At 41.1% G+C, this 25,014-nt stretch overlaps 1 protein-coding gene across 1 annotated transcript in view; it reads left to right on the forward strand.

The window, feature by feature from the left end:
- Positions 1–25,014, forward strand: part of LOC144227852 (organic anion transporter 7-like) — a 32,845-nt gene that overhangs the window by 2,280 nt on the left and 5,551 nt on the right. The window contains exons 3-5 of the mRNA XM_077759605.1: positions 11,643–11,797; positions 11,896–12,064; positions 12,801–12,924. Of these exons, the coding sequence (XP_077615731.1) occupies positions 11,643–11,797; positions 11,896–12,064; positions 12,801–12,924 (448 nt within the window). The remainder of the gene's footprint in view (positions 1–11,642; positions 11,798–11,895; positions 12,065–12,800; positions 12,925–25,014) is intronic.

The following is a 25,014-nucleotide window of genomic DNA, read 5'->3' on the forward strand; positions in this document are numbered from 1 at the left end:
GGGGGCACATGGGTGGCTCAGTCGGTTATGCATCGGACTTTGGCTCACAGTGCATGAGTTTGAGCCCCACATCGGGCTGTCCGCTGTCAGTGTAGAGCTTGCTTCCGATCCTCTGTCCCCCTCTCTCTCGGCCCCTCCCCTACTCATTCTCTCTCAAAAATAAATCAGCATAAAAAATATCAACCATGTAATTAATCTAATGACAATTGCCATTACCATTTGGGTGGGTGTATCCTGTGCCTGACAGCACTCCTCCTGAATTAGACAGCCGACCATTGCCAGCACCAAGCATCTCTCCTTTGAGGAATGTGGGAGATTAAGTTTCCCTTTACCACCTACCAGCATGATGTGATCTGTCAGGTCAGCTCAAAACCAGGAACTCTGAATGTACAACAGTAAATGTAGCTTATAAAAGTGTTCAGAGTCAGAGGGCCCGTTTCTGTGACCCAGAACCACCCACTTACAGGAATAAAAATAAAACTGCATATCTATGGCTGATTCATTTTTTGAAAAGGGTGCCAAGATCATGCAGTTGGTAAAATATAGCCCCTTCAACAAAGGGGGCTGTGATGACTCGATACCCACATGCAAAATAATACTGTGATCCTTACCTAAAGCCATAACAAATATTAACACAAAATGGATGAATGACTTACATATAAGAGCTAAAACCATAAAACTGTTGTTGTTTTTTAAAATATTTTTATTTATTTCTAGGAGAGAGAGAGAGACAGAGTGAGCAGGGGAGGGTCAGAGAGAGAGGGAGATACAGACTCCGAAATAGGCTCCAGGCTCTGAGCTGGCAGTCAGCACAGAGCCCGACACGGGGCTCCAACCCACGAACCTCGAGATCATGACCTAAGCGAAAGTCAGATGCTTAACCGACTAAGCCACCCAGGCGCCCCTAAAACCATAAAACTCTTAAAAGAAGGCATAGGCTGAGTCTATATGACTTTGGATTTGGCAACGAATTCTTTGATATGTCACCAAAAGCATGATTGGCCAAAAAAGATAGACAGATTGGACTTCATCACAAATTAAAAACTGTTGGGGGCGCCTGGGTGGCTCAGTTGGTTAAGCGTCTGACTACAGTTCAGGTCATGATCTCACGGTTTGTGGGTTCGAGCCCTGCATCAGGATCTATGCTGACATCTTGGAGCGTGGATCCTGCTTCATATTCTGTGTTTCCCTTTCTCTCTGCCCCTCCCCTGCTTGCTCTCTCTCTCTTTCTCTCAAAAATTAACATTAAAATAAATAAATAAATAAAAACTTTCATACATCAAAGCACATTATCAAGAAAGTAAAATGATAACCTGTGTAATGGGAGGAAATATTTGTCAATTATACATAAGCCATAAAAATAGGCAAATAGACCAATGGAATGGGTTTAATATTCAGAATATATGAGGAATTCCCATAACTCAACAACAAAAAGACAAAAACCCACAATTTTTAAATAAATAAAGGACTTGAATATACATTTCTTTTTTTAAATTTAATTTTTATTTAATTTTTATTATTTATTTTTTTTTACAAATAGTTTATTATTAAGTTGGTTTCCATATAACACCCAGTGCTCATCCCCACAAGTGCCCTCCTCCATGTCCATCTCCTCCTCCCCCCCCACACCCATCAGTCCTCAGTTTGTTCTCATCATTCAAGAGTCTCTGATGGTTTGCCTCTCTCCCTCTCCCCCACCATTTCCCCTCTTCTTCTCCCCCATGGTCCCCCGTTAAGTTCCTCCTAATCCTCCTATACGTGCAAACATATGGCAGCTGTCCTTCTCTGCCTGACTTACTTCGCTCAGCATAACACCCTCAAGGTCCATCCATGTTACTACACATGGCCAGATTTCATTCTTTCTCACTGACATGTAGTTTGAATATACATTTCTTTAAGAAAGAGGTACAAATGGTACATAAACACATGAAAATATGCTCGACATCATGATAGTTAAAAAATGTAAGCCAGGGGCGCCTGGGTGGTTCAGTCGGTTGAGCATCCAACTCTTGATTTGGGCTCAGGTCATAATCTCACATTCTTTTTTTTTTTTTAATTTTTTATTTTTTTAAAATTTATTTCTAGGAGAGAGAGACAGCATGAGCAGGGGAGGGTCACAGAGAGAGGGAGTCACAGACTGAAACAGGCTCCAGGCTCTGAGCTGGCAGTCAGCACAGAGCCCGACGCGGGGCTCGAACCCACAAACTGCGAGATCATGACCTAAGCGAAAGTCGGACGCTTAACCGACTAAGGCACCCAAGCGCCCCCATAATTCACATTCTTGAGATCGAGCCCCGCACTGGGCTTCGGGCTGAGTGTGTAGCCTGCTTGAGATTCTCTCTCTTTCTCTGTCTCTCTCTGCCTCTCTCTCAAGGGAAAGGAAAAAAATTGAGCATACTCTTGTCACACAATTTAGCCATCATTCTCCTTGGTATTTACCCAAAGGAACTGAAAACTTATGTCCACACAAAAGTCTACCTATGGTTATAGCAGCTTCCTCTGTAATCGCCAAACTTCAGAAGCAACCAGCATTTCATTCAGCAGGTGAATGCATAAACTGTGGTGCATCCGGACAATGGAATGTTATTCAATGCTAAAAGTAAAAGAACAACCAGCTATGAAAAGACATGGAGGAATCTTGGATGCATAACCAAGCCGATCTGAAAAGGCTACATACTGTATGATTCCAACTTATGACATTCTGGAAAAGTCAAAACCGCGGAGGTAGTAAAAAGATGAGTGGTTGGAAAGAGAGAGAGAAGTTAATAAGCACATCACAGAGGTTTTAGGCCGGTGATACTACTCTGCAGGACACTGTAATGGCAGGTACATGTCATTACACATTTGTCCAAAACCATAGAAGGTACAACACCGAGAGTGGACCCCAATGTAAACGGTGGACTTTGGGATAATGATGTATCACTGTAGGTTCAATTGTATCAAATATTTCGGTTGGTGCAGGATATTGATAGGTGGGGACACTGTGCATGAGTGGGGGCAGGATGTATGGGAAATCTCTGTACTTTCTGCTCAGTGTTGCAGGCAGCTTATAACTGGTCTAAAAAATAGAGTTTCTTTAAACACACACACACACACACACACAGTAGTTTAATAGAACAACGAAAAAATAAGAACATGGGGTTCACAAAGCCCAAAATGATAGTTATCTGGCTCTTTCCAGGAACTATATGCTGCCTCCTGCTGTAATAGCACTCTGAGGCTCTTTGTTCATGTTTTAAATAATTTCTCTCTGCCCTTGACCTTCTACAACCTCTATCGATCTATTTTCAAAGATTCTCTCTTCGGTCCCATCTAGTGAATTTTTATGTCAGAAACTACTTTTTCAGCTCTTGAATTTCAGTTATTTTGACTTCTCTGTTGCTATCTCTCTGAGAATGCCGATTTCTGAGCTGTGATTTTCATACGTTAAAATCAAATTTCATTTCTGTCTTTGAAGATAGTTATGTCACCACTTTAAAATCCTTGTGGGTTAGTTCCAGACTTTGTCTCCTCTCAGCAGAAGGTCTGCCAGATGTCCACTCCCTTGGGAATGGAGATCCATTTTCCTGGCTCTTCCCATGTCAGGATGCTATGAATTATATTTTGAGTATGATCATATTAGGCTGTGAAGATTCTATTTTCCGTTATTACTCACCAGTAATACTGATTCCATTTTTACTCATCAGTAATACCGATTTCTTTATTTTAGCAAATAGCTCTCAAGCCTCAGATTGAACTGAAGACTGTTTCTGACGCAAGAGCCCAGCCTCAGTTCAGATCTTGGTCTAGAGTTGACCTGCTTTGAGCTTATTCTTGATGCACATGCTTTAGTGGATATTTAGGGGTTGCATGATAGACACGATTTAAGGATCCCCTCGTTGCCACTTTCCCTTGCTGAACGCTCATGCTCTTCGTCGTTTCTAGTATCCCACCATGTGTGACCTTGTTCCCCAGACCATAGATGCATGGTGTTCACTTTACTTGCTGTGTGGATTGCACCTCACTCCAGTCTAATAGCCATGGAAATAGGACCTTTCCTGTATTGTTTTCCATCTGCCCTCCTTGGAGAGAGCTAACACTCCTCCCCAGTCTACCTGCCTCTGTTCACTCTCAAGTAAGCTCAGGTAGCTGCTTTTTGTGTTCTGTCCATGTGCCTTTTCTGGGGGAGTGGAAGGCAAGCAATAGAATTTAAGACTTTTATTCCTGGAATGTGACATGTATCCATCAGAGGCTTTTAAGAGGACTATTATGAGAGGATCTTTTTTTTTTTAATTTTTTTTTTTAATGTTTTATTTATTTCTAGGAGAGAGAGACAGAGACAGCATGAGCAGGGGAGGGTCAGAGAGAGAGGGAGTCACAGATTGAAACAGGCTCCAGGCTCTGAGCCGGCAGTCAGCACAGAGCCCGACGCGGGGCTCCAACCCACGAACCGCGAGATCATGACCTAAGCGAAAGTCGGACACTTAACCGACTAAGCCACCCAGGCGCCCCTGAGAGGATCTTTTAAATCTCATTCTTGATGCTCCTTTGATGATTCACTGGGAGAGCCAGAGTGGTGGTAGGGAAACCAATTAAGAGGCTCTCAAAAGCAATCCTTCGGAAAGATGGTGGGCATTTAAATTAGGAAGGTGTAGGGGTGCCCGGGTGGCTCAGTGGGTTAAGTGTCTGACTTAGGCTCAGGTCATGATCTTGCAGTTCATGAGTTCGAGCCCCCTGTCAGGATCTGTGCTGTCAGCTCAGAGCCTGGAGCCTGCTTCGGATTCTGTGACTCCCTCTCTCTATGTCCCTCCCCGGCTCACTGTCTCTCAAAAAGTAAATAAACATTTTTAAAAAAGAAGAAGAAAGGCCTTCTTTGGTAGCAATAATTAAAAAAAAAATTAGGAAGGTGTCTTGGAAAAGGTAATGAGTAGCTGTATTTGGAAAATAATTTTGTAGGTGGATGCAACAGAGTTGCCTGATGGTTTTGGATTCTTAAGGAGGAGGCTTTGGTGTGGCAAATAGAAGACCAAAGATGGTATCTATATCTTCAGCCTGAGAAAAGGGATAAATGCTGATACAATTTAGTGATATGAAGGAAAATGGGGAAAGCAGCACATATAGAGGAGAAAGTCAAGATTTATGTTTTGGGTGTAATGTATCGGAAGTGCCTGTTATTCATGCAGCAGGAGATACCAGGTAGAGGAAAACAAGACTAAGAATATAGACCTGCTTGAAAGCAATCTGTCCCAAATACAGACCCTAGCTAACACTGTACTCAATAAATACCCAAGCAGCCACCTTCTCATGACCCTCCCATTAAAGAAGGGGGCCGCGATATATGGCCAAGCAAGGAGATTCTAAACAGCTGCTTCAGCATCAAGGCCAGCGTCCATTATGATTTGAATATCCCTCCTACCCATTAGAAGACCACTTTCATCTCCAACTTAAAATGACCAGTTTCGTATTTTTCACTGGAGATCTTACTCCTTTCATGTGTTGAATAGATATTTTGAGTGTTCGGATGTTAAGCAAGTGAAAACTTTCTGGTTTGAACTTCTCAAACAAGCCAGACCTCTCCTTAGCTCCAATTCAGAAATACATTGCTGGTGTACCCCAGGAGAAGCCAATGGTCTAAACCCCTGATGAGGGTGGCAGAGGCTATGGACATGGGCTATTGAAATCCAGGTAATGACCTTAGCACTGTGATCATAGTCTTCTTGTACTGAAGGAACACTTGTCTGAGCTTAGACAGACTTATTCAGCATCAGTTCCTAGATTCCCTTCCCCTTAAATATCCAATGCAAAAGCCCATCTTCTATTATTTATTTATTTTTTAGAGACCAGTCATCCCATTTGCTGGTACATTCTCACTGAAGATGAAAATTTTATGTTCACCCTACTTATTCCTGACTGTAAGAGATGGGAGGAAGACCCCGTACCTCTCAGGGTTTGGAGAAAAGTGATCAATGCTGGCACCTTCAACCACTTTGGTGGTGAAGGAAGACTTTATTCTAATCCCTTGATCCATCACACTGTCTTTGACAATATACAGAATGTCATGAGGTTATTTTCTGCCTACCTTCCTTCTGGATCAGAGGAACTTTAAGGAGTTGGGTTGGAGAGGAGAATTGATAGAGTAGAAACTGTCTACTTATTCTTTACTGACAACCAGCAACAATATTTCTTCCCTGTTCCTACCTCAAATTGAATGGACTCTCAAAGCCACCGGCAAATAAGATACAAATATATACTTGACTTTTTTAACCTTTTGGTATTTTAAGACCAAAAAAACATGTGCTCCTGGTAAAAAATTAGAATGTAGAAAAAAATATATTTTAGGATCACCTGAGTGTCTCAGCTGGTTACGCGTCTGACTTTGGCTCAGGTCATGGTCTCATGGTTCGTGAGTTCAAGCCCCACGTCAGGTGGGCTATCTGTGCTGATAGCTCAGAGCCTGGAGCCTGCTTCCAATTCTGTGTCTCCCTCTCTCTGACCACATCTGCTCATGCTCCATCTCCCTCTCTCTTAAGAACAAACATTAAAAATTTTTTTAATGAAAAAAATTTTATATCATTCATAATTCCCTTTCTACAAGACAACCGACCTAGACTTTTCAAAAAGGCAATGTCACGAGAAAAATGAATGGAGTGATCATTCTAGATTTTAAAAAATTCACAAAAACATAACAATCATATACAATGTGTAAATACTAAAGCATAGATGGGAAAAAGAAAAATAACATTGAGAAAGACATTTGGAGGACCTTTTGGGCAACTTGAATATCATCTGATAGCTGGCGGTGGAATTATTGTTTTCTTTAGGTGTGATGTTAGTGTTGTAATGATGTATGAAACTGCTTGTATTCTTCTTCTTCTTCTTCTTTTTTAATGTTTATTTACTTTTGAGAAAGAGAGAGACATAGTACGAGCAGGGGAAGGGCAGAGAGGCAAGGGAGACACAGAATCCAAAGCAGGTTCTGTGTCCAAATCCAGGCTCTGAGCTGTCAGCACAGAGTCTGATGCGGGGCTTAAACTCAGAAACCGTGAGATCATGACCTGAGCCAAAGTTGGACACTTAATGGACTGAGCCACCCAGGTGCTTCTAGAAACTGCTTGTATTCTTAATACATGCATGCTAAAAAAAAATGTGAGTGAGGTGTCATGTGCTCTGGAACTGCAATTGAAATGGTTCAACACAAAAGAGTCTGTGTGTGGGGTGTGTGTGTGTGTATTCGCACATGTAAAGCAATAAAGCAAATACAGCAAAATGCTATCTAGTGGTGAATCTGCTTGAGATTTATACCAGTGGTAATTGTAGTATTCATTTAAACTTCCATATTTGAAAAATTTCAAAATAAAGATCTAAGAACAAATCTGTTCAAGTGGGAGCCAACATTCAGTGTATCATACTTACAGACATCACAAATATATGGTTTAAATAAAGTTGGTAAAAGTGAGTATGTAATTTTGTATCCTCTTTTTAATTAAAAATTTTTTTTAAGGTTTTATTTATTTCTGAGAGAGAGAGCTTGAGCAGGGGAGGGTCAGAGAGAGAGGGAGACACAGAATCTGAAACAGGCTACAGGCTCTGAGCTAGCTGTCAGCACAGAGCCTGACATGGGGCTCGAACCCACGCACCATGAGATCATGACCTGAGCCGAAGTCGGACGCGTAACCGACTGAGCCACCTAGGCACCCCTGTAATCTCTTTCTTTTTTTTTTTTTCCCCATAACCTTTTTATACTTATGTTTACAGATCTACGTCACATTTTCTTTTCCGGTAAAATATTTTTTCAAATAACTAGAGAATGAACATATAGCCAAAATAAGAAACACACACAAATCTTCTCTAATTAACTGTGTCAAACACAATTATTAAAACATTACTGTGTTAACCAAGGTAACTAGTTACAGTAAGAACCCAAGAATTATAATTGGTTATTTTAATAAAATCGTGATTCTCACTGTTGTCATGATTTGGTGTGGGTCATGCGGCCCCCATCTTCTAGGCAGTGGCTCAAGGAACCAGCACCTTCCATCGTGTGACTTTTTATCAGCACATTTTTTGTTTCCAGCCATGTTGTCAGAAGGAATGAGCAGGACCCAAGTAGACCTTATATGGACAGGCCTGGAAGTGGCTTAGGTCCCTTTTATCCACAGTCATTGGCCAGACTGCAGATGTAGGGCTCTAACTTAAATATAAGACTGGGGTGGGAGGGGGGTGGTGCCTGGGTGGCTCAGTCGGTTGAGCTTCTGACTCTTGATTTTGGCTCAGATCGTAAGCCCAGAGGATCAAGCCCCACAAGGGGCTCTGTACTGAGTGTGGATCCTGCTTCGGATTCTCTCTCTCTCCTTCTGCTCTCCCCCTCCCCTGCTTGCACTCTCTCTCCCTCGAAAAAAAATTAATAAAAATTTAAAATAAAAAATATATAAGACTGGGAAGAGTAATTTTCCTCTATGTGATGGCGAACATATAGCCAAATGACACGATTAATAATTACTGAAACAATAGCTTTGTATTTTACACAGCACAAATTTCTCTTCTTTCAAATATCAACCACAGTTGGCTGAAGGATTGTACTGCTCATTTCGTGGACAGTATCCTCATCAGTCCAGCCATGAATTCCTTTCGTGGATGTATGTTTCATTTTTTCCTCATGCCCCAGTCCCATTTCCTTCTTCCCAATATAGGGACCAGTATAATGCATCAACTATATTTCTGTACATTCATATGGGTTTTTATAAAATAAATGACATTGTTTGGCTTACATATATCTGAATTCACATGTTTATGTAAATGTGTTATTATCTTTTTCTTTTCCTTTTGAACACCCACTGCTACGGTTTTGAGGGACATACACATTCCTATGGATACTTCTAGTTCATTCTTCTGGTTGCTGCACGGTGCTCCGCAGTGGAGAGCCATTACAATGCTCTAATCCATTTTTTGGTGATGGGCAACCAGATCATTGCCAAATGCCTGCCATTTTAAATATCACTACATTTAATAAGTTTTATATGTGATCTTTCCCTGTGAGAATGTACATGATATATCTTTTTAAAACTTTTTTTAAATCAGCTCTTTTTCTTATTTTAGAGAGAGAAAGCCCAAGCAGGGGAGAGGGGCAAAGGAAGAGAGAGAATCTTAAGCAGGCTGCATGTTCAGTGAGGAGCCCATCGTGGGGCTTGATCCCACAATCCTGGGATCATGACCTGAGCCAAAGTCAACAATTGGACGCCCAACTGACTGAGCCATTCAGGTGCTCCCACACAACATAATTTTTATTTTATTATTTTAATTAATTAATTTAAATTCAAATTAGTTAACATGCTGTGTCATATTAGTTTCAGTAGAACCCAATGATTCATCACTTACATGTAACACCCAATGCTCATCCCAACAAGTGCTCTCTTTAATGCCCATCACCTGTTTAGCCCATCTCCCCGCCATGGTCCTCCCTTCTAGCAACACCCAGTTTGTTCTCTGTATTCAAGAGTCTCTTACGGTTTGCCTCCCTCTCTGTTTTTGACTTATTTTTCCTTCCCTTCCCCTATGTTCATCTGCTGTGTTTCTTAAATTCCCCATATGAGTGAAATCATGTATTTGTCTTTCCTTTAAATACAGCTGCTTTTCGTTTTGACCGACCAGACTTTCCGATGACTGTCATGACACCATTTCATTAATTATAGCATTTCTTGGGGCGCCTGGGTGGCTCAGTCGGTTAAGCATCTGACTTCGGCTCAGGTCATGATCTCATGGTTCCTGGGTTGGAGCCCCGCCTCGGGCTCTGTGCTGACAGCCAGCTCAGAGCCTAGAGCCTGATTCAGATTCTATATCTCCCTCTCTTTCTGACCCTCCCCTGCCCACACTGTCTCTTTCTCTCAGAAATAAATAAAACATTAAAATTTTTTTTAAATTATAGCATTTCTTTATATAGACTTTATTCCATTTTAAATGGAGATACAAATGCATGTGATATAAATACTCAGAATATAAGAGATTTAACACCACATCACAATTTAAATATTCTGCAAGAGTAGCAAGGATTTCTGAGCATTTGTCTGATCTCATTGTTTGTCCATTTATAAGCATTACAGGGTATACAGAATCAGCACAAGCATCTTAGCCACGTTGTCTAAGAAAAGGCCTTCTCTCCCAGAAAACTGTGAAGCACAGAGTTCTCTTTCCTTTTTAAAAATACCTTCTTCTTCTCTGTTTCTTTATGCTCATCTTACCTAATCTTTCCTCTGAGGACTTGCTCTAAAGTCTGTGTCTGGGTTGTGGCTCTCTTCCATCTTATTTTAGGGAAAAATGTTGTTTAAGACCCAGACTTAGCAGAGGGGGGCTCTCAGGCAACCCATCATCAATTGTGATGTATTGTTCCATGGATGTCCCTTTTATATAGTTTAGCCCATGACCTGCATGGTCCCGGAGCCCCAAGTACAGATTTAGATCCCATCTTAGTCAGCTCAGGCTACCACAATGAAATACCATAGACTAGGGGACCTACACATCAGGAATTTATTTTTTCAAGTTGCAGAGGCTGAGAGGTCCAAGATCTAGGTGCAGAAAGATTTGGTTCCTGGTGAGAGCTCTCTTTCTGGCTTAAAGACAGCTGTTGTCTTGGTACAGCCTCAGATGGTGGAAAGAGAAGGAGAGAAATCTTTCTGGTACCTCTTCTCATAAAGGCACTAACGCCATCAACAGGACCTCACTCTCACGGCCTTATCTAAACCTAACTACCTCTCCCACAGCCCATCTCCAAATACCATTTCACTGGGGATTAGAGCTTCAATATATGATTTGGGGGAGGGGGACACAACTCAGTCCATAGCAGGTCCCTACGTTCTTTTTTCAAAAATTATTTATTTTTGAGAGAAGAGGGAGAGAATGCATAAGCGGGGGAGGGGCAGAGAGAGAGGGAGAGAGAGAGAATCCCAAGCAGGCTCCTCATTGTCAGCAGAGACCCCGACACAGGGCTCTGTCTCACAAACCATGAGATCGTGACCTGACCCAAAACCCAGATTTGGACACTTAACTGGCTGAGTCACCCAGGCGCCCCAGATCCCTTGTGTTATAGACATGGCATAGACTCTCTACAATGTTAACTGCATGTGATAGTACAAGGGACATTTGTGATGTGTTAAAATTGCCAGTATTGTAACTTGTCCTATATGGCTTCAATGGGTTCCCAAAGGTCTGGTAGCAGATTGGGGAAGAAGCTTTGTTATACTTTGGACCTATTTACAAACAGGAAGGTTACTTCTGGGAAGACCTACTCTTTGTTTTCATGTGTATTTATTTTTGAGAGAGAGAGAGAGACAGCGTGCGAGCAGGGAAGGGGCTGAGAGAGACGGAGACACAGAATCTGAAGCAGCTCCAGGCTCGGAGCTGTCAACACAAAGCCTGATTCGGGGTTCGAGCTCGCAAACGGTGAGATCATGACCTGAGCTGAAGTCAGATGCTTAACTGACTGAGTCACCCAGTGACTACTCGGTGCCCCTCGGAAGACCTACTCTTGCTTATCTGTTGATTCTTTCAAGTCTCAAGGGCAAAGATCCACTTATTAAAACATCCCCTAAATTTCAAAGCTTGTCTTTGTTTTGTTAATTTTCCCATCAAGTTGTTACCATTCCCAGAACTAACCTGTTCCCATTCCTCAGGTTTGGGAGGAGGTTAATTCTCAGGTGGTGTTTCCTCCAGCTCGCCATTGCTGATACCTGTGCAGCCTTCGCTCCCACCTTCCTCACTTATTGCACACTCCGCTTCCTGGCTGGCTTTTCTACCAAGACCATCCTGATAAACTCCATGATGCTCAGTAAGTAAAAACGTTGGGTCTTGATATTCTCCAAGCCTTAACTTTGACTTTGAAATCCCATCTTTGAAGTAAAAATCCTGCTTGCTGTTTTCTTTCAGTTGCAGAATGGACAGTGCCCCGATTCCAAGTTATGGGAATGGCAGTGGCCATCTGTGGCGCTTGTGTGGGACAGATGATCCTCGGAGGACTGGCCTTTGCCATTCGAGACTGGCATACCCTTCAGCTGGTGGTTTCCGTACCACTGTTTGTCATTTGTCTTTTCTCAAGGTATAAGTTCCTTTCTCCCTTTGTCTGAGAGGATGCTGGATGCAAGATACATGGAATGAGGGCGTAAGAATTCAGTTTGATCCTTAGTTAACACTTGAGCACATGCTCTCCTGATAAGTGTCCAACGTACAGTTTAAGAGGCTGAACACGTAGGGTGGCCAGATAATATCAAGAACATTCCATTGAATTTGAGTTTCAGATAAATAATACATTTTTTGGTATAACATTCCAAATACTGCATGAAGCAGAGCCACACTAAAAATAACCCATTGTTTACATGAAATTTCCGCTTATCTGAGAGTTCTGGATTTTTATTTACTAACATGATAAAATCCAGGGCTTCTCATTAAAGTAAAATTTCAAGTCAACAACCAATGCTTTTCAATGTAAGCATGTCCCGAATATTGCATGGGACATAGTTATACTCAAGAGTTGCTCATATTCACTGTTTCTCTAAATTCAGATTTAACGAGGCACATTATTTTTAGTTGCCAAACCTGGTAACATCCCCCCTGAATACGGTGGGGGGGTGAAATATGACTCCTCCTCCTCGTATTGCCGTTAATGAGGAGGGGTTATTCTCGCAGTTTCCTAGGTACAGAATCAGCTGGTTTCCTATTGGCTGACATAACAAAACAAGACGTAGGTGCCAGATGGGCAGGGAGAGGCATTTCAGGCCAAAGAATATGTGAAAAACGGGCACATGAGAATTGACTGCACCTCTGTCTTTGATCAGGTGGCTGATGGAGTCTGCTCGGTGGCTGATTATCACCAACAAACCTGAGGAAGGCTTAAAGGTGCTTAGAAAAGTTGCACTCTGGAATGGAAAGAAGAATTCTGGAGACACCCTCACCATGGAGGTGAGCAGGAAAGAGAGTTGGTAATGGGATGTAGGGGAGACAAAATCTGACATATGTACTGGTTGGTGACCGTGGGATGAATAAACGGTGGGGACACAAGTCTGGCTTGGGGTCTTCTCACATCATTGTCTTGGCTCTCAATGGCTGTCCACATTGTTTGAGTTCATATAAAGAGAGAATATCCTCTTGCTGAGAACTAGACATGGATATTTTACTCAACAGGAGCAGATAGCTCTTAGTGTTGATGATTGTAAAGATTGTATATTTGTCTCAATGTTAGAGAAAGTAACAAACTAATCCACTCTTTCCATTAATGTTCTGATGGCCTTTTTTCAGTATAGTAAGACCAGTAGGAAGGAGGCTTAGGGACCATGCAGAACAGAACATAAGAAGGATCACTTACTTGTTAATTAGGTCATACACCCTTTCATTAATGGTGTTTTACTGAGTGCCTCCCTGAGCCACTTTTGTTCTCTCCAGGAAATACGGCATTGACCACAATAATCAAAATCTCTGCTTTGTGGAGTTTACATTCTACTTATTACAAATTCCAAGAGTGTGACTCAGTGGAAATGCCTCAGAGAAGTCCTTTTTTTTTTTTTTTTTCTTTTCTCTTTTCTCACCCTGGGCTTGGAAGACAACAGATATTGGTGTGGATCATAAAGTAAACCATTCATCATGTCATGAATGCATGAATGTATAAATTATTTATCAAAAAATTATAAGGTGCTAGGCACAGTGCTGAATCTTTTTTAAAAAATTTTTAAAATGTTTTATTTATTTCTGAGAGAGAGAGGCAGCATGAGCAGGGGAGGGTCAGAGAGAGAGTCTCTGAGGGAGACACAGAATCTGAAACAGGCTCCAGGCTCTGAGCTAGCTGTCAGCACAGAGCCTGACATGGGGCTCAAACCCACGAACTGTGAGATCATGACCTGAGCCGAAGCTGGTTGCTTAACTGACTGAGCCACCCAGGCACCCTGGCACAGTGCTGAATCTTGAACAACAGTGTGGTCCAGAATTCCATGTTTCAAGGAACCTTAGGTATTAATAAGAGAAAAATTAATACGCATTTTAAAATTAACCTGGATTAGATCTGTCTTTTTAAATTTTTCACTGTACAATACAGTATTGTTAACTATAAGTACAATGATCTCTAAAACATTTTCATCTTGTATGACTAAAACTCTGTACCCTTTGAATAGCAATTTTCCATATCCTTTGTCCCTAGTCCCTAGTAAACCATTCCATTTATTGTTTTATTATTTTATGTACTTCATAGAAGTAGAATCATGCAGTATTTGTCCTTCTGTGACTGCCTTATTTCATTTAACAAAAAATCCTCGAGACTCATCTATGTCGTAGCAGATAGCAGGATTTCCTTTTTATATGGATGAGTAATACTCTGTTGTATGTGTACACCACATTTTCTTTGTCCATTCATCCACCGATGGTCATTTAGCTTGCTTCCATAGTTTGGCTTTTGCTGCAATGAACATGTGTGTGCAAACATCTCTTCCCTGTTTAGAATTCTTTGGGATATATAACCAGAAGTGGTATTGCCAGATCATATGGTATTTATATTGTTACCCTTCCTGTTTGCAATGATAAGGGAATGGAAAGAATGCTAATAGAGACCAGGAAAAATCACCTACCCTTGTTTAATTGAAAAAGGGGAGGCTTAGGGTCTAGACAGTAAAGGGGAGCAGTAAAACATTTCTGGAAACATGTTCAATGCATATCTGAAAGATTTTTCTTTTTCATTAATGTTTATTTATTTATTTTGAGAGCGGGAGTAGGGGCAGACAGGGAGGGAGAGAGAGAATTCCAAGCAGATTTTATGCTAAGGTGGGGAGGCCCAACATGGGGCTTGATCTCATGACTGTGAGATCATGACTGGAGCTGAAATCGAGAGTCGGACACTTAACCAACTGAGCCAACTAGGTGTCCCTGAAGGAGTTTTCTTTTCTTTTTTTTAAAAACATAATTTATTGTCAAATTAGCTTACATACAACACCCAGTGCTCATCCCAACAAGTGCCCCCCTCAATGCCCATCACCCATTTTCCCCTCTCGCCCACCCTCCCATCCACTCTCAGTTTGTTCTCTGTATTTAAGAGTCTCTTGTGGTTTGCCACCCTCCCTCTCTGTTTGTAACTATTTTTTCCCTTCCCCTCCCCCATAGTCTTCTCTTGAGTTTCTCAGGATCCTCATAGGAAGGAAAACATATGATATCTGTCCTTCTCTGACTGACTTATTCCACTCCACATAATACCTTCCAGTTCCATCCACGTTGCTGCAAATGCCATGATTTCATTCTTTCCCATTGCCAAGTAGTATTCCATTGTATTTATAAACCACATCTTTATCATTCATCAGTTGATGGACATTTAGGCTCTTTCCATAATTTGGGTATTGTTGAAAACGCTGCTATAAACATTGGGGTGCCTGTGCCCCTATGCATCAACACTCCTGTATCCCTTGGGTAAATTCCTAGCAGTGCTATTGCTGGTTGTAGGGTAGTTCTATTTTTAATTTTTTGAGGCAACTCCACACTGTTTTCCAGAGCGGCTGCGCCAGTTTGCATTCCCACCAACAGTGCAAGAGACGTCCTGTTTCTCCACATCCTCACCAGCATCTGTAGTTTCCTGATTTGTTCATTTTAGCCACTCTGACTGGTGTGAAGTAGTATCTCATTCTGGCTTTGATTTGTATTTCCCTGATATTGAATGACATTGAGCATCTTTTCATGTTCTGTTGGCCATCTGGATGTCTTCTTTGGAAAAGTGTCTATTCATGACTTCTGCCCATTTCTTCACTGGATTATTTGTTGTTCAGGTGTTGAATTTGATAAGTTCTTTATAGATTTTGGATACTAGCCCTTTATCTGATATGTCATTTGCAAATATCTTTTCCCATTCCGTCAGTTGTCTTTTAGTTTTGTTGATTGTTTCCTTTGTAGTGGAAAAGCTTTTTATCTTGATGAGTTCCCAATAGTTCAGTTTTGCTTTTAATTCCCTTGCCTTTGGAGATGTGTCGAGTAAGAAATTGCTGCGTTGATGACTTTTATTTCATTTTGTTTTCTGATTGCTGATGCTAAGACTTCCAACACTATGTTAAAGAACAGTGGTGAGATTGGACATCCCATTTCCTGATTTCAGGGAAAAAGCTCTCAGTTTTCCCCCATTGAGAATGATATTAGCTGTGGGCTTTTCATATATGGCTTTTACGATGCTTAAGTATGTTCCTTCTATCCCAACTTTCTTGAGGGTTTTATTAAGAAAAGATGTTGAATTTTCCAAATGCTTTTTCTGTATCAATTGACAGGATCATATGTTTCTTCTCCTTTCTTTTATTAATGTGATGTATCACATTGATTGATTTGCATATATTGAACCAGCCCTGCAGCCCAGGAATGAATCCCACTTGATCATGGTGACTAATCCTTTTTATATGCTGTTGAATTTAATTCGCTAGTATCTTGTTGAGAATTTTTGCATCCATGTTCATCTGGGATATTGGCCTGTAGTTCTACTTATTTGTGGGGTCTCTGGTTTGGGAATCAAGGTAATGCTGGGTTCATAGAATGATTCCAGAAGTTTTCCTAAAGGATTTTTTCTTAAAACAACTTTTTTGAGGTATACTTAACACACAAAGAACTGTATGTATTTATGTATACAACTTGATGAATCTGATAAGTACACATCCAAACATCATTACCACCACCTATGCAATAAACATATCATCACCTCCTAAAACTTTCTCCTGCCCTTTTTATTCATTACTTTTGTGATAACGCTCAATATAAAACCTACTAATTGCAAAATTTCAATATATAGTAAAGTATTATAACTACAGGCAGTATGCTGTACAGAGGATCTCCAGGACTGATTCACCTTGCATAATTGGAACGTTGTACTCTTTGAGAAGTATGTCTCCATTTCCCAAATCCCCCAGCAGCTGGCAAGCACCATTCTGTTCTCTGCTTCTTTGTTTCCCGTCTTCACATCTTAGTCTTTAACCTCTTGTGAATCGATTTTTGTGTACAGTGTAAGACAAGTTTCCAGTTTCATCCTTTTATATGCGAATATCCATTTTCCACAACACCATTTATTAATGACACTATCCTGTCCCCACTGTGAATTCTCGATGCCACTGTCCAAGATCACATGACTGCATATGCTAAGTTTATTGCTATTCTGCACCATTGGGCTGTATGTCTGTTTTTATACCAGTACCATACTCTTGGATATTGTAGTTTTATAATATATTTTGAAATAGAAACATGTGACAAGTTCAGCTTTGTTTCTGTTTAAAAATTCTTTTGATTATTATTTTTTTAAATTTTTTTATCTTTTATTTATTTCTAGGAGAGAGAGAGACAGCATGAGCAGGGGAGGGTCAGAGAGAGAGGGAGTCACAGACCGAAACAGGCTCCAGGCTCTGAGCTGGCAGTCAGCACAGAGCCCGACGCGGGGCTCGAACCCACGAACCGGGAGATCATGACCTAAGCGAAAGTCGGACACTTAACCGACTAAGCCACCCAGGCGCCCCGAAATTCTTTTGATTATTAAAGGTCTTCCATGTTTCCATATGAATTTTAGGATTTTTTTCTTTCTTTATTGAAGAACAGTTGACACACAATGTTATATTAGTTTCAGGGGTACAACACAGTGAATCAACAACTCTATACATTATGCTACGCTCACCACAATTGTAGCTATTATCTGTCACCATACAACACTATTACACCATTAACTATATTCCCCATGCTGTACTTTTCTACTTCATGACTTATTCATTCCACAACTGGAAACCTTCATCATCCATTTTGCTCACCTCCTTCCCCTCTGGCAACCCTCAGTCAGTTCTCTATATTTATTAATCTGTTGTTTCTTTTTAGTTTGTTTTCGTTTTTTGATCCCACACGTAAGTGAAAACATGTGGTATTTGTCTTTGACTTATTTCACTTAGCATAATACCCTCTCGGTCCATTGATGTTGTCACAAATGGCAAGGTCTCATTCTTTTTTTTTTTTTTAGAGCTCATCCTTTTTTATGGATGTATATGTAATTATGTGTATGTTATATATTATATCCATTATATACACACATATATATTGTACACATACCATATCTTCTTTATCCATTCGTCTACCAATGGACATTTGTGTTGTTTCCATATCTTGGCTATTGTAAATAATGTTGTAAGAAATACAGGGGTGCATATGTCTTTTTGAATTAGAGTTTTTGTTTTCTTTGGGTAAATACCCAGTAGTAGAATTACTGGATCATATGGTATTTCCATTTTTAATTTTTTAAAAAATTTTTAATGTTTTATTTATTTTTGAGAGAGAGACAGCATGAGCAGGAGAGGGTCAGAGAGAGAGGGAGATACAGAATCTGAAGCAGGCTCCAGGCTCTGAGCTGTCAGCACAGAGCCTGACGCGGGGCTCGAACCCACAAGCCGTGAGATCATGACCTGAGCCGAAGTCGGATGCTTAACCAACTGAGCCACCCAGGCGCCCCTCCATTTTTAATTTTTGAGGAACCTCCGTGCTGTTTTCTGCAATGGTTGCACCAATTTACATTCCCACCAACAGTGTTATATCCTCTTACTGGATTGCTCCCTTTATCATTGGGTAATGCCCCTCTTTGTCTCTTGTTACAGTCTTTATTTTATTTTATTTTATTTATTTATTTATTTATTTATTTATTTATTTTTATTCAGCTGTNATTTCTCCCCTTCTTCTCCCCCTTGTTCCTCCATCAAGTTCCTCCTAATCCTCCTATACGTGCAAACATATGATATTTGTCCTTCTCCGCCTGACAGTCTTTATTTTAAAGTCTATTTTATCTGATATAGGCATTGCTACCCCAATTTTTTTTTTTGGCTTCCATTTGAATGAAATATTTTTCCCCCATCCCTTTACTTTCAGTGTGGATGTGTACTTAGGTCTGAAATGAGTCATGAGTCTCTTGCAGGCAGCATATGGATGTCTTGTTTTTGTTTTTTGTTTTTTTTAAAATCCATTCTGTCACCCTATGTCTGCTGATGGGAGCATTTAGACCATTTATATGTAAAGTAATTATTGATATATATGTACTTATTGCCATTTTGTTCATTGTTTTCTGGTGGTTTTTGTAGTCCTTCTCTGTTCCTTTCTTTTTCTTTTGTTCTCTTTCCTTGTAATTGATATCTTTCTTTAATGTTGTGCATGGCTTTCTTTCTCTTTATTTTTTGTCTATTATAGGTCTTTGGTTTATGATTTTCATGAGGTTCATATATAGCATCCCAAGTAGATAGTAGTCTATATTAAGTTGATCACTTCAGTTTGAACACATTCTAAAAGAACTTCCTTTTCATCTCCCTTTCCACACTTCACGTATATATTGTCATATTTTACATCTTATTTTGTGAGTCCCCGTAACTAATTCTTTACATGTAATTGATTCTACTACTTTTGTCTTTTAACTTTCATACTAGCTTTCTAAGTGATTGGTCTGCTGTCTTTATGATAAGTTTGCTTTTACTTATGACAGTCTTTTCCTTTTAGAATTTTCTCACTTCTAATTTTGACCTTTTCTTTTTCACTTAAAGAAGTTCCTTTAACATTTCTCATAGGGTCAGTTTAGCGGTGATGAATTTTTTAACCTTTTGTTTGTCTGGGAAGCTCTTGATCTCTCCTTCAAGTGTGAATGGTAATCTTGCTGGGTAGAGCATTCTTGGTTATAGGCTTTTTTCCCCCCTCCTCTCAGCACTTTGAATATATGTCACTCCCTTCTGGCCTGCAAAGTTGCTGCTGAAAAATCAGCTGATAGTCTTATAGGGTTTCCCTAGCATGTAACTAGTGGCTTTTCTCTTGCTGCTTTTAAAGTTCTCTCTTTATCTTTAATCTTTGGCATTTTAATTATTATGTGTTATGACATGGAATTCCTTGGGTTCATCTTTTTTGGGGCTCTCTGTGCTTCCTAAATTCAGGTGTGTGTTTCTTTCCCCAGGATAGGCAATTTTTCATCTATTATTTCTCCAAATAAGTTTTCTACCCCTTTCTCTCCCTCTTCTTCTTTTTCTAGGATCTCTATAACATGAATGTTCATTTTATGTTATCTAAGAGGTCCATAACCTACCCTCATTTTAAAAAATTCTTTTTCTCAGCATTCAAGAATCTCTCATGGTTTGCCTCCCTCCCTCTCCCCCCCCCCCATTTTCCTCCTTCTTCTCCCCCACGGTCCTCTGTTAAGTACAAACTGAGGACTGATGGGTATGGGGGGGAGTGGAAGGGGGTGATGGACATGGAGGAAGGCACTTGTGGGGATGAGCACTGGGTGTTATATGGAAACCAACTTGACAATAAACTATTTGTAAAAATTAAAAAATAAAAATAAATTTAAAAAATAAAAATTCTTTTTTATTTTTGCTCTTTAGCTTAAGTATTTTTCATTACCCTGTCTTCCAGATCACTGATATGTTCTCCTGCATACTGCTGTTGATTCCCTTTAGTGTCTTTTTCCATTTGAGTTATTGTAGTCTTTTATTCTGAGTGGTTCTTTTTTATAGTTTCTATCTCCTCCCTGAAGTTCTCACTGATTTCATCCACTCTTCTTTTCAGTCTGATGAGCATTCTTATGACCATTACTTTGAACTTATCAGATAGATTGCTTATGTTCTTTCATTTAGTTCTTTGTCCGAGGTTTTTTCTTGTTCTTTCATTTGGAGCATGTTTCTCTGTCTCCTAATTTTCCTTGACTTCTTGTGTTTGTTTTTATGAATTAGCTGGAACAGCATTTCTCTGAAACTTGAAAGAATCATCTTGTGAGTGGACGGTTATCCCATGTGTAGACTCTGTGTGCCTGGTGACTTTTGCTGGCTGGCTAGAGCCGTAGCTGGGGGTCCTGAGGCACTCCATGCCAGGGTTGTCCTGGTGGGATGCCTGGAGCTGAAGTGGGCATGGGCCAGGGTGGTCCCAGGGCTCTCCACACAGAGCGATCCTTGGCAGGGCAGCTGAAGCTGAAGTTAGTGCAAGCCTGAGGCTCCTGGGGCTCTCCGTGCAGAAGGAGACAGGACAGCTGAGTCTTAAGTGAGCACAATCTAAGGTGTTCTCAGGTCTCTTTGCATAGAGGCCACCTTGGCAGAACAGCTGAACTTGAAGTGAGTGCAAGCAAGGCCGTACCGGGACACTCTGTACAGGGGACACCAGAGCAGGTGGTTGGAGCTGAGGCAGGTACAATCCAGGGGGGGTCCAAGGGTACTCCACACAGGAGGTGCCCTGGCAAGTCATCTAGAGCCAAAGGGGTGCTGGCCTGGAGTGTTCCAAGGTGCTTTGCTCCTGTGTCACACAGGAGAGACAGCCAGAGCTGTAGTCAGCGTTGGCCAGGGGTGTCCTGGTGTGCATCACACTGGGGCACCTTGGTGGGCTCACTGGAGCTGGTATGGGTTAGGGGCCCAGGGCTCACTGAGGCAGTAAGCTGACTAAGGCTCCTGGACCCTGCTCCCATCTATGCTATCAAGGCAGAGGGGAGTAAACTCTGGCACTCGCCAGCCCCTCTGACCTGGACAGTGTGCCAACAGCAGCCCTGCCATTTGGCAGAGTTGTAGGGTGTGCTCTTTTATATTTCAGGTGCTGTTTTCAACTTTGGCCTAATTTTCTTGTGCCCTAGAGCAGACAAGTCTGCTCATGGTCCTTTAGCGCTATACCTCCCTGCTCCAGTTTGCAGTGGCCGAGGTGGGGGTTCCCTTTTCTATCGTGTCTCCATCTGTCTCGTCATTCTCCGTGTGGTCTTTCTATCATTTGTTGTGCAGAAGCTGTTCAGTCAACCCTCAGGATGAACCCATCTTCTTCAGGATGCATTTCTCTGTAAATAGGTATAGATTGGTGCGTCCTATGGAGGAAGTGAGTTCAGGGACTTCCTATGTTGCTGCCTTGGACTGGAACTCGGGATTATTTTCCTCCTCCTTCTTCCCCCCCTCCCCTCCTTCCCTTCCTCCTCCTTCCCCTCCCCTTTCTCCTTCTCTGCCTCCTCCCCAGCCTTCTTCTCTTAAAAACATTTATTTGAGGGGTACCTGGGTGGCTCAGTCAGTTAAGTGTCTGACTTCAGCTGGGTTCTTGATCTTGTGGTTGGTGGGTTCACACCCCATATCAGGCTCTCTGCTGCCAGTGTGGAGTTTGGTTCAGATCCTCTATCCTTCTCTCTCTCTGCCTCTCTCTCTCTCTTTCAAAGATATAAACAAACAAACATTAAAATGAAAAAAAAAATTTATTTGACACTTCATCCTGCAAAGGATTTGATACAATTACAACATTCACATCTGTGAATCATTGGTGAGGGAAAAAGAAATCAAATTTAAAAAAACATTAAGGCCGTAGAAAGAATAGCACTAATACATAGACAAAAAACACGTATAATCTCTAATATATTTTGAATCTATCCAACCATTTCTCAACTCCACTGCTACTACTGTACTCCAGATCCTCTTCCCTCCAGGCTAGTTTTCTCCCACCTCCAATACTGCCCCATTCTCATCCACTGTTTAGAAAGAAGCCAGAGGATGCTTCAGGAATGTAAGCACGATCCTGTTAACCACCTCGCTCCTGCTTAACAGCCTCTACAGGTTCCCTCTTGCATTTAGGATAAAGGTCAATGTCCTTAAATATGGCCCACCAAGCTTTCTGTGGTCTGGTGCTTCCAGCCTCTAGTGGCCATTGTTCATTTTGAGCGGCCCAGTGTCCATTTGTTCTTCCAAATCGCAGCCTGGTTTTCATTTAGGGAATCATCTCTTTCCCATTGGACACAGTCTGGTGGAACCATCAGTCAGGTGCCATGGGGCAAGCATTATTTCTTTGTTTGTTTCTTTATTTATGGCAAGCATGTCTTAAGAGCAAGGCCAATAGATGATCCAAGAATGTGAAAGTTGGTGAAAGTTGACTTACCCAAGGGGCAAGCACCCAGACCTGGCCGTTCCTACTACAATACTCTTGCTGGACTTTCCTGCTCCTTAGCCCTTTGTAGATTCCCAAATCCTACCTATTTGGAAGCCTTTCCATCAATTCAGGATCGTTTTCTCTATTTCTGTAAAGAATGCCATTAACATTTTGATAGGGATTATATTAAATCTGTAGATCACTTTGGGTACTATGGGTATTTTTTTAAGTTTATTTATTTTGAGAGAGAGAGACAGTGCGAGTGGGGGAGGGATAGAGAGAGAGGGAGACAGAGAATCCCAGGCAGATTCCATGCTGCCAGCTCAGAGCCCAACAGAGGGCTTGAGCTCATGAAACCATGAGATCATGACCTGAGCCAAAACCAAGAGTCAGACGCTTAACCAACTGAGCCACCCAGGTGCCCCTGGCTGTTTTAATAATATTAACTTTTTCAACCCATGAATATGGGATTTATTTCTTTTATTCCTGTGTCTGCTTTAATTTCTTCAGTGTTTATAATTTTTCAAATGCTTACTTAATCAACTGAGCCATCCAGGTGCCCCGTAAGATCATATGATTTTTAACCTTCATTCTTCTAGTGTGGTGTATCACATTTTTAAATTTTGCTTATGTTGAATAATGCTTAGATCCCAGGAATAAATTCCCTGATTCACAGTATCCGATGTGCTGTTGAAGTTGGTTTACTCATATGTTATTGATAATTGTTTTACTTTTGTTCATTCAGGGATATGGGCCTGTTGTTGTGTCTTTGTCTGACTTTGGTGTCAGAATCACACTGCCCTCATAAAGCACATTTGTTAGTGTTTCCTCTTATTCTATTTTTGGAAAAGTTTGAGAAAGATCAGTGTTAATAACTTTCATGTTAGGAAGAATTCACCTGGGAAGCCCTCTGGTATTAGGCTTTTACTTTTAGGATACTTTTTATGACTGTTTCAATCTCCTTATTTGTTGTTGGTTTCTTCAGGTTTTCTATTTCTTCTTAATTCCATTTTGGTAGCATGTACACGTCTAGGAGTTGATCCATTTCTTCCACTATGTTGGCATGTTACTTTTTTTTTTAATATTTTTAAAATTTATTTCTAGGAGAGAGAGAGAGAGACAGTGTGAGCAGGGGAGGGTCAGAGAGAGAGGGAGATACAGACTCTGAAATAGGCTCCAGGCTCTGAGCTGGCAGTCAGCACAGAGCCCGACGCGGGGCTTGAACCCACAAACCGCGAGATCATGACCTAAGCGAAAGTTGGATGCTTAACCGACTAAGCCACCCAGGCGCCCCGGCATGTTACTTTTTATTATGGTCCCTCATGGTCTTCTTTATTCCTGTAGCATCAATTGTGATATCTTCTCTTTCATTTCTGATTTTATTGATTTGAGTGTTCTCTCTTTTTTCATGGTCAGTCTAGCTAAAAGCTTGTCAATTTTGTTCATCTGTTTAAAAAGAACCAACTCTCTTATTAATATTTCCCCCCCTAATTTGTGTTTGTGCATTTGGAGGAGTCATCTCTTCCAGTCTTTACAGTCTGGCTTTAGCAGGAAAAAGAAACCAAAAACCTTCACCAGTCACCATGGCTGGGATTCTGAGGAGACTGGTTAGCAGGGTTCATCAGTGGGCCTGCTGTTTGGGTCCACGGGTATGTGGACCATTTTCCAGAATCTGCAGATGGGTCCACTGCAGGTTCATGAAGAGACAGGTAATGTTATAAGCTTGATAAAGCCTCTTTAAAATAAAGCAAGGGTGGAATGTGAAAAGCAAAGAGGGAGACATATCCTGGATATGTAGGAACTGGAGTGTAGGAACTTAATGCTACTTGAAGGTAGTTACATTTGAAATGGGTCTTATAGGTTAAGGTAGAACTAGCCAGGTTTAAATCAGGCAGTGACAGGGGCCCGTGGCTCAGTTGGTCAAGGCCCCGACTTCGGCTGAGGTCATGATCTCACAGTTTTGAGTTCAAGCTTAGCTTCCAAGTCTGTCGTGCCCATTTAGCATAAATGGAATTTTGACCTTAATCCAAGTAACTTGCATTTGATTCCCTTCCTGATCTGAATATCTAACATACACATCCATTCTGATGCCCTGCGGCCCACTCAGGTCTTGTGTTTAAAGAGTCCTTGTTGCTACGTAATTATCTGGAAGTTCCTTTCACTCCTTAATCC

This window comes from Crocuta crocuta, unplaced genomic scaffold (genome assembly GCF_008692635.1).
Source record: "Crocuta crocuta isolate KB4526 unplaced genomic scaffold, BGI_CrCroc_1.0 scaffold53, whole genome shotgun sequence".
Classification (NCBI taxonomy): domain Eukaryota; kingdom Metazoa; phylum Chordata; class Mammalia; order Carnivora; family Hyaenidae; genus Crocuta; species Crocuta crocuta.